The sequence below is a fragment of the Erythrolamprus reginae genome, chromosome 1 (assembly GCF_031021105.1).
Source record: "Erythrolamprus reginae isolate rEryReg1 chromosome 1, rEryReg1.hap1, whole genome shotgun sequence".
NCBI lineage: Eukaryota > Metazoa > Chordata > Lepidosauria > Squamata > Dipsadidae > Erythrolamprus > Erythrolamprus reginae.
This window is the reverse complement of record NC_091950.1, coordinates 19,088,365-19,104,769: the sequence shown is the minus strand read 5'-3', so window position 1 is coordinate 19,104,769 and position 16,405 is coordinate 19,088,365. Positions and strand designations below refer to the sequence as shown.

Here is a 16,405-nt window from a genome sequence, read left to right as displayed (position 1 = left end):
ACACAAGTGATGCTCAATTGGGTTACTCAAGATCAAGCCAGCTTCTGCTCTTTCCTAATCAGCAAGCAACAAGAGTTTCTAAGGAGCCTCTAAGAGAGTGGCATTTCATTTGCTTCTGGAAGGTATCATTCAATCAACAGCCATCTGCTCCAAATGGGTCCTTGAAGTCCATTTCACTGCTTCCCAGAATGACCAATAAAATGTCTCTGAGAAGCCGCAATAGCCTTTCCTACTCGAGCTGCTATAAAGTGGCATTTAGAGGCAGGTTAATAAATAGGGAGCAAACGTATGATAAAAACCCTTTCCGGTATTGGAAAAACAGCACCGGGTAATTTCTGTGAAAGATATTTAGGTTCCTTCTGCTCTGTGTTTTAGCTTAGAATGTGCAAATTCCAACAATGCAGGTAGTCCACAATTTATGACCGGTTATGATGGACCTCCCCGGGGATAGTTACAAGCCAGTTCCATAGGTCTGATGGCCACCATATTCAAAGTAGAAAATAAAATAAAATAAAATAAAATAAAATAAAATAAAATAAAATAAAATAAAATAAAATAAAATATAAAATAAAATAAAATAAAATATAAAATAAAATAAAATAAAATAAAATAAAATAAAATAAAATAAATAAAATAAAATAAAATAAAATAAAATAAAATAAAATAAAATAAAATAAAATAAAATAAAATAAAATAAAATAATGAATGAACGTGCAGCAGCTGCCGAAAAAGCCAACACAGTTGTAGGCTGCATTAACAGAGGGATAGAATCAAGATCACGTGAAGTGTCAATACCATTTTATAAGGCCTTGGTAAGGCCACACTTGGAATACTGCATTCAGTTTTGGTTGCCATGATGCAAAAAGGATATTGAGACTCTAGAAAGACTGCAGAGAAGAGCGACAAAGATGATTAGGGGACTGGAGGCTAAAACATATGAAGAACAGTTGCAGGAACTGGGTATGTCTAGTTTCATGAAAAGAAGGACCAGGGGAGACATGATAGCAGTCTTCCAATATCTCAGAGGTTGCCACAAAGAAGAGGGAGTCAAACTATTCTCCAAAGCACCAGGAAGCAATGGGTGGAAACTAAACAAGGAGAGAAGCAACTTAGAACTAAGGAAAAAATTCCTGACAGTCAGAACAATTAACCAGTGGAACAACTTGCCTCCAGAAGTTGTGAAAGCTCCAACACTAGACGTTTTAAGAAGATGTTAGATAACCATCAGTCTGAAGTAGTGTAGGGTTTCCTAATTAAGCAGGGGGTTGGACTACAAGACCTTTAAGGTCCCTTCCAACTCTGTCATCATTATTCTTCTTCAGTCACATAACCACATGTTGAGTGCTCAGCAAACGGCTGACATTGATGACTGTTAGCATCCCGCAGTCATGTGTCATCACATGTTACAACGTTTTTGCCAAAACAACAACAACAAGAACAGCTTTTCAGCAAACCCCCCCTCCCCATTGGCTTGCTTAATGACCCACAGCATTCACTTAACAACTGCAGCAAAAAAAGGTCATAAAATTAGATCAGCCACCAGGTGACCGGATTTATCACCATCACAACTTATAACTTGTGCTAGGCAGGCTACAATATGCTCATAATTAGAGGACTAAAGAGCTAAACCGAAAGAGGCAACTGGGTTTTAAAAGCTGTAAGCAGATGCTATGTTTGCATTCCTGCAATCTTCAAAGCGTGCTTTTTGGAGGGAAGCCCCAACACTCCCTAGCCCTAATAATTAAATCAACAATATTTAATGAATTTAATGGAAATGAAACCCAGTTAATTCAACTGGTTTTTTCTCACCCCCTCCTAGCTCCACTCACTTTTTAATCCCTGCCTACCTAACTTTTAGCAGACAGCCTGTGGCCCCATAACCTGGGGAATTAGCTTTGCATGTTTTATGCATTTTCTGCCTAAATTCCATCCACTGGAGTTCAGGGGATGCAAAGTCAGAGATACGGAAAAACATTCCAAATTCAAACCATTTCAAGCTTGAAATGATGCCCTATTTCACAGTCAAAAGAATGAGCTTTGGGAATTTAAAACACTGATTTCAATTGTGCTGGAAGTGATCCGATATAATTCCAACTCTGGCAGAAAAGTTCTGAAAGTTGAAAAAGGACCGTTCTGAGCCTTCTGGTTGTTCTCAAAAGAGCACAGGTAGTCCTCAACTTATAGCCATTCATTTAATGATCTTTCAAATTTAAGATGGCACTGGAAAAAAGTGACTTGCAATTGTTTTTCATACTTATGAATCTTGATCACATGATTACAGCACCCATGTAATCATGTGATCAAAATTCAGATGCTTAGTAACTGGTTCATATTTGATTCCCTTATATAGAGTGCTGGTGAGACCACATTTGGAATGCTGTGTTCAGCTCTGGAGACCTCACTTACAAAAAGATATTGACAAAATTGAACGGGTCCAAAGATGGGCTACAAGAATGGTGGAAGGTCTTAAGCATAAAACGTATCAGGAAAGACTTCATGAACTCAATCTGTATAGTCTGGAGGACAGAAGGAAAAGGGGGGGACATGATCGAAACATTTAAATATGTTAAAGGGTTAAATAAGATCCAGGAGGGAAGTGTTTGTAATAGGAAAGTGAACACAAGAACAAGGGGACACAATCTGAAGTTAGTTGGGGGAAAGATCAAAAGCAACGTGAGAAAATATTATTTCACTGAAAGAGTAGTAGACCCTTGCAACAAACTTCCAGCAGACGTGGTTGGTAAATCCACAGTAACTGAATTTAAACATGCCTGGGATAAACATATATCCACCCTAAGATAAAATACAGGAAATAGTATAAGGGCAGACTAGATGGACCATGAGGTCTTTTTCTGCTATCAATCTTCTATGTTTATATGTTTCTAACGGCAATGATTCACTTAACAACTATGTCAAGAAAGGTTGTAAAATGAAGCAAAATTCACTTAACAAATGTCTCACTTAATAAGATAAGCGTTGAGCTCAATTGTGACCATATGATGAGGACTACCAGGCTGTATTGATTTCAGTTGTGCTGGAATTGGGTTTAATACCATTCTAAACATGTTGGAAAAGCAGGCAGGCAGACAACTGGGGCAAGGAAGGTGGCTCCCAACCTTTTTTTGGCCCTGCCCCACCTAATCATCTCTAAAATCCTGAGGCCTCCCCCCCTATATGAAATATGATTCTTATTATTCAAAAAGTGAACTACTCAGGCGGAGGAAGCCTAAAAAACCATTAACTTGGTTTAAACAAGGTTCCAATTGCCCCCATTAAAAGTGAAATTGCCCCAAATTGGGAACCAGGGCCGTAAACTGAAACAAAACTCACCTAAAAACGGTCTTGCTTAGCAACAGAAAATTTTGGGCTCGATTGCGCTATGTCGTAAGTTGAAGAACACCCATCGTGGAACATTTCCAACCCCCACCCCCCAATTTTTAATCCCAAACGGGGGATTGCAAGCAAGCTTTGTTACACAACCCTATACAGGTTCCTGCACCAAGCACAACATTTTCCTTATTCCCAGCCCCCCTCCAAACCCCCACAATTATGCACTTTGCCCCTGCAAAGAATTCAGTAAATCTACTCATAATAACTTGCCTTGGAGTTCTCTGGAGTAGCAGTAGACATCGTATGCTTCGCTGGCCTCTCTCTTGCCGTAGCTGCGGACTCCTGGGAGGCTGTTGCGATCACCATAGCAACCAGGTCTTGACAGGGTGATGGGATACCTGTAGGAAGATGGGGGGGGGGGAGGGAATTGAAGAGAGGAAAAAGATGCAGCTGCTTTAAACTCCATCACTTAAAGGCTTCTTTCAGCCATAAGGGAAAGCCACACCGTGAAGACTTTAGGAAAAAATATATTATTTAATAATTCATATACAGTGATACCTTGTCTTACAAACTTAATTGGTTCCGGGACGAGGTTCGTAAGGTGAAAAGTTTGTAAGACAAAACAATGTTTCCCATAGGAATCAATGGAAAAGCGATTAATGCGTGCAAGCCCAAAATTCACCCCTTTTGCCAGTCGAAGCACCCGTTTCTGCGCTGCTGGGATTCCCCTGAGGCTCCCCTCCATGGGAAACCCACCTCCGGACTTCTGTGTTTTTGCGATGCTGCAGGGGAATCTCAGCATCACAAAAACGAGTGCTTCACTGGCAATGGAAGTCCGGAGGTGGGGTTTCCCAGCAAAGGGAGCATCAGTGAAATCGCAGCATCGCAAAAACACTGAAGTCCTTGAAACCCCACTTCCGGACCTCTGTGTTTTTGAGATGCTACGATTTCACTGAGGCTCCCCTCGCTGGGAAATCCCACCTCTGGACTTCCGTTGCCAGCGAAGCGCCCGTTTTTGCACTGCTGGGATTCCCCTACAGCATCACAAAAACACGGAAGTCCAGGTTCTTAAGTAGAAAAGTTTGTAAGTACTGTAGAAGCAATTTTTCCCATAGGAATCAATGTAAAAGCAAATAATGCATGCAAAACCATTAGGAAAGAAATAAAAGCTCAGAATTTGGGTGCCCAGAGTGAAGGGAGCATTTCTTTTCTCTGGGCGCTGGCAGAGATTTATTCCCTTTCCAAGTGCTCAGAGAAAGGAAAATGCTTTGCTCGCTCTGGACTGCCAAAGCCTCAAGCACCACCAAAAGGCTCCTCTGGCAGCCCAGAAAAGCCCAAGATGGCCAGGATTAAAGGAAGAATGGCAGGAAACTGGCCGGACCTTTGTGATGCTCTCAAATTTTCTGGGAAATTTTTCCGGGCTTGGGTTCTTAAGTACAAAATGGTTCTTAAAAGTAGAGGCAAAAAAAATCTTGAACACCCAGTTCTTATCTAGAAAAGTTCTTAAGTAGAGGCATTCATAAGTAGAGGTACCACTGTATGTTTATCCCAGGCATGTTTAAATTCAGTTACTGTGGATTTACTAACCACATCTGCTGGAAGTTTGCTCCAAGCATCTACTACCCTTTCAGTAAAATAATATTTTCCCACGTTGCTTCTGATCTTTTCCCCAACTTCAGATTGTGTCCCCTTGTTCTCATGTTCACTTTCCTATTAAAAACACTTCCCTCCTGGACCTTATTTAACCCTTTAACATATTTAAATGTTTCGATCATGTCCCCCCCTTTCCCTTCTGTCCTCCAGACTATACAGATTGAGTTCATGAAGTCTTTCCTGATACGTTTTATGCTTAAGACCTTCCACCATTCTTGTAGCCCGTCTTTGGACCCCTTCAATTTTGTCAATATCTTTTTGTAGGTGAGGTCTCCAGACATTCCATTCAATCCCATTCACGTTCCTGGGGAATGAAAAATGCCCCACATCAGTTACAGAGTTAACAGAATCTTGCTCTGTTAAAGGGCTGTTCCGTGTCTCCCCCCCATCCCTCACACTTCCTCCTTTTCCAGGGCTGAATAATTATTTTCTTTCCCCATCTTTGTCTCAAAACCAGGCCTGAATTCTTCTGCAAAAGGACCCCAGTGGCAAACTGCCCTCCTCGCCTTCCTGCCTTGTCACAAATTGTCAAGTGTCTCTCTACTAATCTGCCTGTTCAAAATGGCAACCCCCAAATCGGTCTCTTGCAGTGAGCAACGAGCGATTTCCCCCTCGGTTCAGTTCTTTTATTGCTCTTTTGTGTCATTCTGCTCCATTCACTCCTCTTGCCTAATTCCAATTTAACTAGGGGAATTTATAAAATTAAATCCAGTATTGGGTGTTGCGTATCGTCTTTTTTGCCGCTTAGTTAGTCCTATTCAGTCGCAACTTCCAGGGGGTTCCCTCTCTCCGTTACTAATAATTGCAGGCCCGTTGGTAAAATAATACAGGATACCAGGAGGACAGAGGAGAAGCAAAGACCCTGTGTTTGCGCAGACAATTGCAACAAGGTTTTATTTTTTGGTGCAGCGAATGTCGCTGCACAATGAGAAAAGAATGCATCAAAAGAACTTATGATCCAACTGATATACAGTGGTACCTCTACTTAAGAATGCCTCTACTTAAGAACTTTTTTAGATAAGAAATGGGTGTTCAAGATTTTTTTGCCTCTTCTTAAGAACCATTTTCTACTTAAGAACCTGAGCCTGGAGAAATCTCCCAGTTTCCTGACATTCCCCCTTTAATTCCAGCCATCTAGGGCTTTTCTGGGCTGCCAGAGGAACCTTTCGGTGGCGCTTAAGGAGGCTTTGGCAGTCCAGAGAGAACAAAGCATTTTCCTTTCTCTGAGCACTTGAAGAGGGAATAAACCTCTGCCAGCGCCCAGAGAAAAGAAACGCTCCTTTCGCTCCAGGCAGCCCAGAGCAAACGGAGTGTTTTCCTTTCTCTGAGCACTTGAAGAGGGAATAAACCTCTGCCAGTACCCAGAGAAAAGAAAGGCTCCTTTTGCTCCGGGCAGCCCAGAGCGAACGGAGTGTTTTCCTTTCTCTGAGCACTTGAAGAGGGAATAAACCTCTGCCAGTACCCAGAGAAAAGAAAGGCTCCTTTTGCTCCGGGCAGCCCAGAGCGAACGGAGTGTTTTCCTTTCTCTGGGCACTTGAAGAGGGAATAAACCTCTGCCAGTACCCAGAGAAAAGAAAGGCTCCTTTTGCTCTGGGCAGCCCAGAGCGAACGGAGTGTTTTCCTTTCTCTGAGCACTTGAAGAGGGAATAAACCTCTGCCAGTACCCAGAGAAAAGAAAGGCTCCTTTTGCTCCGGGCAGCCCAGAGCGAATGGAGTGTTTTCCTTTCTCTGAGCACTTGAAGAGGGAATAAACCTCTGCCAGTACCCAGAGAAAAGAAAGGCTCCTTTTGCTCCAGGCAGTCCAAAGCGAATGGAGTGTTTTCCTTTCTCTGGGCACTTGAAGAGGGAATAAACCTCTGCCAGTATCCAGAGAAAAGAAAGGCTCCTTTTGCTCTGGGCAGCCCAGAGTTAACGGAGTGTTTTCCTTTCTCTGAGCGCTTGGAGAGGGAATAAACCATTTTGCTGTGGTGACTCCCTCGCGCTGCCTCCCACAGACCTGGCGCGAGTTTGCCTCCCGGAGCATCTGGGCACGGAAAGACAAAAGGGGGCGCTTCGCCCAGGCCGGATCAACTCGGCTTCAGCCAAACCGAGGAGTCACCACAGTGAAGGAAAGGTGGTGGCTACAAAGTGAGCGAGCGAGAGAAGAGGGGAGCCCTTCAGCATGGGAAGGAAGAGGAAGCAGGTAGCAGCAGCAGCCACCGCCTTTCGCTCAAAGGAGCGGGAGGTTCCCCCCTCTCGCCCGCCTGTGTTTCTCTCTCTGGCGCAATATATGGGAGGCATTCCTATGGGAAAAATTGCTTCTACTTACAATCTTTTCTACTTAAGAACCTGGTCACGGAACGAATTAAGTTCTTAGGTAGAGGTACCACTGTATCTGAAGTGTCAAACTGGATTTCATTGAGGGCCGCATAAAGGGTTGTGTTTGACCTCAGGGGGCTGGGGTGAGCATGGCTAGGGTAGGCTTAACCAGGGGCAAATTGCCACTATTGCCACTACCAGTGCACTGCGTATTTAGCTTCGGGTGTGTTGTGCATGTGTGCAAGCGTCCTAGCAAGATTTTGCTTCTGTGCATGTGCAGAAGTTTGGCAATTTTTTTGCTTCCACGCATGCACAGCAGCAAAAAAAAATTGCCGAAATCTCATACGCGCCCCCTCGCAATAAAGAATTCTATTCTATTCTAAAAAATTAGCCCCCATTTATGGCTGTTTGCGGTGTTTACATTTACTTCCATTTTTCAGCAAAATTGACCCATAGTCAATTATTATCCGCTCCAAACTTGACTGTAAAAAATACGACTTTAGTAAGCGAGTTGTTGAAGCGTGGAACTCATTACCGGACTCAGTAGTGTCATCCCCAAACCCCCAACACTTTACCCTTAAATTATCCATGGTTGACCTATCCAGATTCCTAAGAGGTCAGTAAGGGCCGAGTACAAGTGCACTAGAGTGCCTTCTGTCCCCTGTCCTATTGCTCTCCTATATCTCCTATACCTTTCTTCTATTTCTATATCTCTTCTTCTATTCTTTCATTGATATATTTTATTCCTAAATCTTCTCTTCTCTTCTTTCTTCGATATATTTTACTATGAGTATCTCCTCTATAACCTTCATTGTGTATTGGACAAAATAAATAAATAAATAAATAAAAATAAAATTGGTTCTCTTAAAAACAATGGTGTTTCCTTAAAAACCACCAGAAAAAAGAACATAAATTCGGGTTGGTCTCAGTAATGTCTCTTTTTACTACTGTTACAAAAAACCTGCCAGGTTTCGTTATGGTTATTTGTGGAGGTTTATCTGAAGTTTTATGTCAAGGCAGCCCAAAGTCCTATGCAGTTATATTTCACTGCAATAAAGTAATTAAAATGCACCTGAGCACACCTGCGGTGACGTAACATTTGGAGATTCACAAAATTTCTGTATAGAGAGACCAGCAGGCGTCTCCTCTTTTTTCTTGGAAGGAAAAAAAACCCCAGAACAAAATAACATATTTCATCTTGTACTAATTCAGAGCAGAAAATTGGATCGTCCCCTCCTAAATCAATCCAGTTAGAATGTACGTTCTTCCATATACCTAACAGTGTGGTCAGAGAGCCATCCAGCATCACAGTTGTCGTAGCCATCCTCAAAGGCCACCTCGAGATGGGCAGGAGACGCAACGACAGCCGAGTTCTCTTCGCAGGCCTTCTGCGCCTCTGCGAAAGTCAAAGCGTAGCGGTTACTGGCCGCTCGGTAGTGAAAAACCACACCTAGGCAGGGTTGAAAAAGGAGAAGACAAGGAGATCTGAATTAATTGAGCAGAACACAACAGAATAAAAGAGAATGTAATGTGATGGGATGGGATGGGATGGGATGCAATAGGAATAGAATAGGAGAAAGAAATGAAAAGAGAAAGGAATGGAATAGGAATAGAAGAGAAGAGAAGAAAAGAAAAGAGAAAGAATGCAATAGGAATAGAATAGAAGAAAAGAAAAGAAAAGAGAAAGGAATGGAATAGGAATAGAAGAGAAGAAAGGAGAAGAAAAGAAAAGAGAAAGGAATGGAATAGAAATAGAAATAGTATATAATAGAAGAAGGAAAAGAAAAGAAAAGAGAAGAAAAGAAAAGAGAAAGAATGCAATAGGAATAGAATAGAAGAAAAGAAAAGAAAAGAGAAAGAATGCAATAGGAATAGAATAGAAGAAAAGAAAAGAAAAGAGAAAGAATGCAATAGGAATAGAATAGAAGAAAAGAAAAGGGAAAGGAATTGAATAGAAATAGAAATAGTATATAATAGAAGAAGGAAAAGAAAAGAGAAGAAAAGAAAAGAGAAAGAATGCAATAGGAATAGAATAGAAGAAAAGAAAAGAGAAAGAATGCAATAGGAATAGAATAGAAGAAAAGAAAAGAGAAAGGAATGGAATAGGAATAGGATATAATAGAAGAAGGGAAAAGAAAAGAGAAGAAAAGAAAAGAGAGACAATGGAATATGAAGAGAAGAGAAGAAAGGAGAAGAAAAGAAAAGAGAAAGGAGTGGAATAGGAATAGGATATAATAGAAGAAGGGAAAAGAAAAGAGAAGAAAAGAGAAAGGAATGGAATGGAATAGGAATAGAAGAGAAGAGAAGAAAGGAGAAGAAAAGAAAAGAGAAAGGAATGGAATAGGAATAGGATAGGGATAGAACGGGATAGGATAGGATAGGAGAAAAGAGAAGAAAAGAGAAGAATAGAAAAAGACCTTGGACTAGTCTCAAACATGTGGTGGGATTAAGGAACATTTGGGTTCAGCATATAGTAGTAGAATACAGAATAACAGAGTTGGAAGAGACCTTGTAGGTAATCTAGTCCAACCTCTTGCTCAGGCAGGAGATTCTCTACCATTTCAGATAAGTGACTGTCTAGTCTCTTCTTAAAAACCTCCAGGGATGGAAGTCCCACAATTTCTGAAGGCAAGTTATTTCCCTGGTTAATTGTCCTCACTGCTGGGAAATTTCTCCTTAATTCCAGGTTGTTTCTCTCTTTGATTAGTTTTCTAACCATGGTTTCTGTGTCCTGCCCTCTGATACTTTGGAGAATAATTTGACCTCTTCTTTTTTTGTGGATAGAAGCATATAGGTTCTAGATCGTGGATAGAGGCATATAGAAGGTCATGAACAGGTAGGGCCAATTGGGTAGAGGGTTAAAGGCACCAAGCTAGAAACTGGGAGAATGGGAGTTCTAGCCTAGACTGCTAGGTGACCCGTTCAATTTTGTCAATATCTTTTTGTAGGTGAGGTCTCCAGAACTGAACACAGTATTCCAAATATGAGACCACATTTGGAGTACTGTGTTCAGTTCTGGAGACCTCACCTACAAAAAGATATTGACAAAAGTGAACGGGTCCAAAGACGGGCTACAAGAATGGTGGATCAGGTGTATCAGGAAAGACTTAATGGACTCAATCTGTATAGTCTGGAGGACAGAAGGAAAAGGGGGGACATGATCGAAACATTTTAAAATGTTAAAGGATTAAATAAGGTTCAGGAGGGAAGTGTTTTTAATAGGAAAGTGAACACAAGAACAAGGGGACACAATCTGAAGTTAGTTGGGGGAAAGATCAAAAGCAACGTGAGAAAATATTATTTCACTGAAAGAGTAGTAGATGCTTGGAACAAACTTCCAGCAGACGTGGTTGGTAAATCCACAGTAACTGAATTTAAACATGCCTGGGATAAACATATATCCATTGTAAGATAAAATACAGGAAATAGTATAAGGGCAGATTAGATGGACCCTGAGGTCTTTTTCTGCCGTCAGTCTTCTATGGTTCTATGTTTCTATGAATTTGGACCCACGATTCTCAGCTCTCAGCTTGCCAAGAGAAATGCAGGGATTTTCCAGGCAGTCGACAAGAGTAAACCTCATCACCTCGAGGTTCGATTACTTGAGTGCTCTCTACATGGGGCCACCTTTAAAGAACGTTGGGAGACTGCTAGTAGTACAAAAAGCAGCTGCGAGAGCCCTTGTGGGCCTTCCCAGTTCCCAGGTATGCCCCTATCTCATCAACACTCCACAAGCTGCATTGCCTCCCGATAATTCTCCAAACGCAATTTAAAGTGTTGGTTGTGGGTTATTTTAAAATAGATTTTATTAAATTATATACATGTTTAAAAACACACACATAAACAGAACATTGTATTCTTAGTTTGTGGTTACAATTATAGATTTTCTGTTAAAGGACAATACAACATATAGTTCCGTCCCACCCCTACCCCTGCTGCCTCTTATTCTAAATTTACAGATAATCATATCAGCGAAATAATATACATATATATGTATAAGTTATACGTATATACATATCTATACTCATATCGAAAGTATTGTCTCAGTTAAAAAGAGTTGTCAACATCTATTTTTCCCCCCGATCATTGACCCATTTATAAAAGTTTTTCCATACGTCTGTCTCTTGTGTTTTTTTGTCGTTTTTTAATTTTTGTGTTAGTGGATCGTATTCTGCACAGTCAAGCATTTTTTTTAATCATATCTCTCTCCGTTGGTGGATCTTCTTTCTTCCAGTTTTGTGCTATAGTGATCCTGCTTGCCCTTATTAAGTGTTGTATTAAAAGGTATTCTTCTTTCTTGACTCTCAAATCTATTATACCTAGTAGGAAAATCTCTGGTTTAAATTGTAGTTTAATTTTAGTAATTTCATATATCCATTTTCTAATTTTGATCCATATTGCTCTGATTTTTGGACAAGTCCACCACATGTGGAAGGATGTTCCATTTCTTTTTGTACATCTCCAACAATTTGGTTTTAATTTGGGATAAATTTGGGCTAGCCTTGATGGTGATATATGGCACCTATAAAACATTTTTAAAGTGTTGGCTGTTACCTATAAAGCCCTACATGGCTTAGGACCAGACCAGCTACGGGACCGTCTCTTGCCTCATGTATCCCAGCAGCTGGTCAGGGCTCACAGAGTTTATTTATTTATTTATCTATTCGATTTTTATGCCGCCCTTCTCCTTAGACTCAGGGCGGCTTACAACATGTTAGCAATAGCACTTTTTAACAGAGCCAGCCTATTGCCCCCACCCACCTCGGAAGGATGGAAGGCTGAGTCAACCTTGAGCCGGTGATGAGATTTGAACCGCTGACTTACAGATCTACAGTCAGCTTCAGTGGCCTGCAGTACAGCACTCTACCTGCTGCGCCACCCTGGCTCAATGCCGGCTGGCGGGCCCTAGGGGAAGAGCCTTCTCTGTGGCGGCTCCAGCCCTTTGGAATCAACTGCCCCCAGAGATTGGCACTGCTCCCACCCTCCTGGCCTTTTGGAAGTTGCTGAAGATACATCTTTGCCGGCAGGTTTGGGGCTGTTGAACATTCTGTTCCTGCCCATGTTATGACTGTGAGTGAATGGTTTTAGGATATGGGTTTTTAGGGTTGATATTTTAGTATGTTTAATGGATTTTAGATTTTTAATTGGTCCATTTTAAATTTGATTTCTACCATGCTGTGTTTTGTATTTATTTATAAGATAAAATACAGGAAATAGTATAAGGGCAGACCAGATGGACCATGAGGTCTTTTTCTGCCGTAAATCTTCTATGTTTTTATTCCTGTGTTGTAATACCACACGTAAGGCCACACGTGGAATACTGCATTCAGTTTTGGTCGCCACAATGCAAAAAGGTTGTTGAGACTCTAGAAAGAGTCCAGAGAAGAGCAACAAAGATAATATGGGGACTACAGGCTAAAACATATGAAGAACGGTTGCAGGAACTGTGTATGTCTGGTTTAATGAAAAGAAAGACCAGGGGAGACATGATAGCAGTGTTCCAATATCTCAGGGGTTGCCATAAAGAAGACGGAGTCAAACTATTCTCCAAAGCACCTGAAGGTAGAACAAGAAGAAATAGGTGGAAACTAAACAAGGAGAGAAGCAACTTAGAACTACAGTGATCCCTCGAGTATCGCGAGGGTTACGTTCCAAGACCCCTCGCGATACTCAATTTTTCACGTTATAGTGGTGCGGAAGTAAAAACACCATCTGCGCATGCGCGCCCTTTTTCCATGGCCGCACATGTGCAGATGGTGGAGTTTGCGTGGGCGGCAGGGAAACCCCGATCTTCGTCTGCTCGCTGCTGCTGCGGCCGCCCAGCAGCTGATCCGCTCGGTGGCAGCAGCAGCGAGCAGACGAAGATCGGGGTTTCCCTGCCGCACACGCAAAGGGGAAAGCCTGATTCGGCTCCTCGCTGCTGCCGCCGAGCAGATCAGCTGCTGGGCGGCCGCAGCAGCAGTGAGCAGATGAAGATCGGGGTTTCCCTGCCGCCCACGCAAAGGGGAAACCCCGGCTCCTCGCTGATGCCCCCGCTCGCCCCGCCCCGCCCGCCCGCCCGCCAGCAAGAGGGGGAGAGATAGAGAAAGAGAGAGAAGGAAAGAAAGAGATGAGAGAGGGAGGAAGAGAGTGTGAGAGAGGAAGAAGCAAGAGAGAGAAAGAGAGAGAGAAAGAAAGATGAGAAAGGAAGGAAGAGAGTGACGTCATCGGGTGGAAAAAGCGCGATATAGCGTTTCGCGAAGATCGAGATCGCGAAAATCGAGGGATCGCTGTAATGAGGAATTTCCTGACATTCAAAATGGTTGATCAGTGGAACAAATTGTCTCCAGAAATTGTGAATGCCCCAACACTGGAAGTTTTTAAGCAGATGTTGGACAACCATCTGTCTGAAGTAGTGTAGGGTCTCCTGCCTAAGCAGGGGGTTGGACTAGAAGACCTCCAAGGTCCCTTCCAACTCTGTTGTTGTTGTTAGAAAACAAAAAACAAAGAAAAAAGAAACTTTCTACTGTAAAACAAAAAGAAAAAACCCAAACATACAAAGCAGCACTTAATCAATCAAATGATGGCTTGGGCAAGACACTTAGCTAACAAAAACAGATAGAGGGTGTCTAACTGTTCTTGGCTGACCTCTAAAGCTAAGCAGGGTCAACCGTGGTAGCGGTTTTTGGATGGGAGAACGTCTGGATGAATGGGAAATTAAACTCCTGGGAAAAGGCTAGGTCAAGCCACTTCTGGTCTGCGGTGTTGCTAAGATATTTGTGACGGAGGCAATCGCACAACCCAAGGGCATCTCCCCTCCTTCGAATAAACACATTGTGAAATGCAACCTTTGGTGATGGTTGTCTGAATTCTTTCTGGAGGAGCTCTTACACGCTGATTGCGCGCAGCACAACTTTCTCCCTCCTCCTCCTCCCCCTCCCTCCCCCCCTTTTGTGTTATGTCTCTTACTTACAAAGCTCCGTGACAGAGGTTGTCAAATTATTGAGCTTCATAAACCACCATGAAGTCCTTTAATTAGCATACAAGCCAGGCTCAAAGTCTATGCGCAATCACAACCAGATTGTGTGGTGGGGTGGGGGTTTTTTTGTAGTCTTTCATTAACGCACACCCACACACCCCTTTGATGTAAAGGCAGGGGAGGAATACAATTAAACCAATGGGAACGAAAGCTAAGGCTGAATGGATTCTCATGATGCCCTGTGTTAGATTCAGGGGGGGGGGGAGAAAGAGAGAGCAAATGACTAACCCAACGATGTCAAACACAACGTCATTGAGGGCCGCATCAGGGTTGGGTTTGACCTCAGGGGGCTGGGGAGGGCATGGCCAGCTTGATGTCACTCATTGAGGCTCTGTTTTGGCCATGTCAGCCTCTTGAAGCCCTCACAACCCCCCTTTTTTTACTGGTAGAGGGTTGCAGGAGGCCGTCGTGGCCAAAAACAGCCTGGGAGGGCCACATTTGGCCTTCCTGAGCTTCCTTTTCACTCACAGAGGGCTGCAGGAGGCCATTGCGGTTGAAAACAGAGCCTGAGAGGGCTACATGTGGCCTTCCTGAGCTTCCTTTTCATTGGCAGAGGGCTGCAGGAGGCCGTCACAACTGATAAAAAAACCCACGAGGGCTGCATGTAGCCCTCCTAGGCTCAGTTTTCACTGGCAGAGGGCTGCAGGAGGCCATCGTGGCCAAAAACAGCCTGGGAGGGTCACATTTGGCCTTTTTAAGCTCCCTTTTTATTGGCAGAGGGTTGCAGGATGCCGTCATGGCCAAAACAAAGCCCAGGAGGGCTACATGTGGCCTTCCTAAACTCTCTTTTCACTCTCAGAGGGCTGCAGGAGGCCATTGCGGCCTAAAACAGAGCCTGAGAGGGCTGCATGTGGCTCTCCCGAGATCCCTTTTCATTGCTGCAGGAGACCGTTGCGGCTGAAAACAGAGCCTAGGAGGCCTCCCCATGGCTCTCCCGAGCTTCCTTTTTATTTGCAGAGGGCTGCAGGAGGCTGTCACGGCTGAAAACAGAGCCCACAAGGGCTGCATGTGGCCCTCCTAGGCTCAGTTTTCACTGGCAGATGGCTGCAGGAGGCTGTCAGGGCCGAAAACAGAGCCTGGGAGGGCTGCATGTGGCACTCCGGAGCTCCCTTTTCACTGGCAGTGGCTGCAGGAGGCTGTCGTGGCCAAACACAGAGCTCGAGAGGGCTGCATGTGGCCCTCCCAGGCTCATTTTTCACTAGAAGAGGGCTGCAGGAGGCCATCATGGCTGAAAACAGAACCTGGGAAGGCCCCATATGGCCTCCCAAGCTCCCTTTTCACTGGCAGAGGGCTGCAGGAGGCTGTCAGGGCCAAAAACAGAGCCCACAAGGGCTACATGTGGCACTGTCAAGCTTTCTTTTCACTGGCAGTGGCTGCAGGAGGCTGTTGTGGCCAAACACAGAGCTCGAGAGGGCTGCATGTGGCCCTCCCAGGCTCATTTTTCACTAGCAGAGGGCTGCAGGAGGTCATCGTGGCTGAAAACAGAGCCTGGGAGGGACCCACATGACCTCCCAAGCTCTCTTTTCACTGGCAGAGGTTGCAGGAGGCTGGCGCAGCTGAAAACAGAGCTCGGGAGGGCTGCATGTAGCCCTGCTGAGTTCTATTTTCACTGGCAGAAACACCGCAGGCCGGGACTTTACTATTTCCAGGGCGGGACTGTGGGTCAGATCTAAGCACCCTGCGAGCCGTATTCAGCCTGCAAGCCTTGAGTTTAACACCATTGGACTAATTGCTTGGGCCCGCCAACTCCACAAATATGTGCTGAAGGAACCGGCATTAAATCAAGAAGAGTTTCCTAGCATCTTCTAAGGGCCAGAAATATTTCTCAAAGACAAAAGGCGCTTCAGATGAAATAAGTCGTGCTCTCGAAACATTTTTTTTAAAAAAACATTTAGTTGAAAAAGTGCTGTCCTGAGTCCTCCATACAGGCGGTTCTTGACTCACAGCCATTCCTTTACTGACTGTTCACGGTTACAACGGCACTGAAAAAAGTCACCTATAATCATTTTTCTCACTTATGATTGTTGCACCATCCACAGGGTTACATGATTAAAATTCAAACATTTGACATCTGGCTCATATTTATGTATACGCTGTATACTGCAA

At 43.5% G+C, this 16,405-nt stretch overlaps 1 protein-coding gene across 1 annotated transcript in view; it reads right to left on the bottom strand.

Moving 5' to 3' along the window:
• NCAN (neurocan) overlaps positions 1-16,405 on the bottom strand; it is a 134,679-nt gene that overhangs the window by 81,349 nt on the left and 36,925 nt on the right. Inside the window, exons 3-4 of the mRNA XM_070746268.1 lie at positions 8,557-8,731; positions 3,597-3,728 (exon numbers count right to left, since the gene is read on the bottom strand). Coding sequence (XP_070602369.1) covers positions 3,597-3,728; positions 8,557-8,731 — 307 coding nt within the window. The remainder of the gene's footprint in view (positions 1-3,596; positions 3,729-8,556; positions 8,732-16,405) is intronic.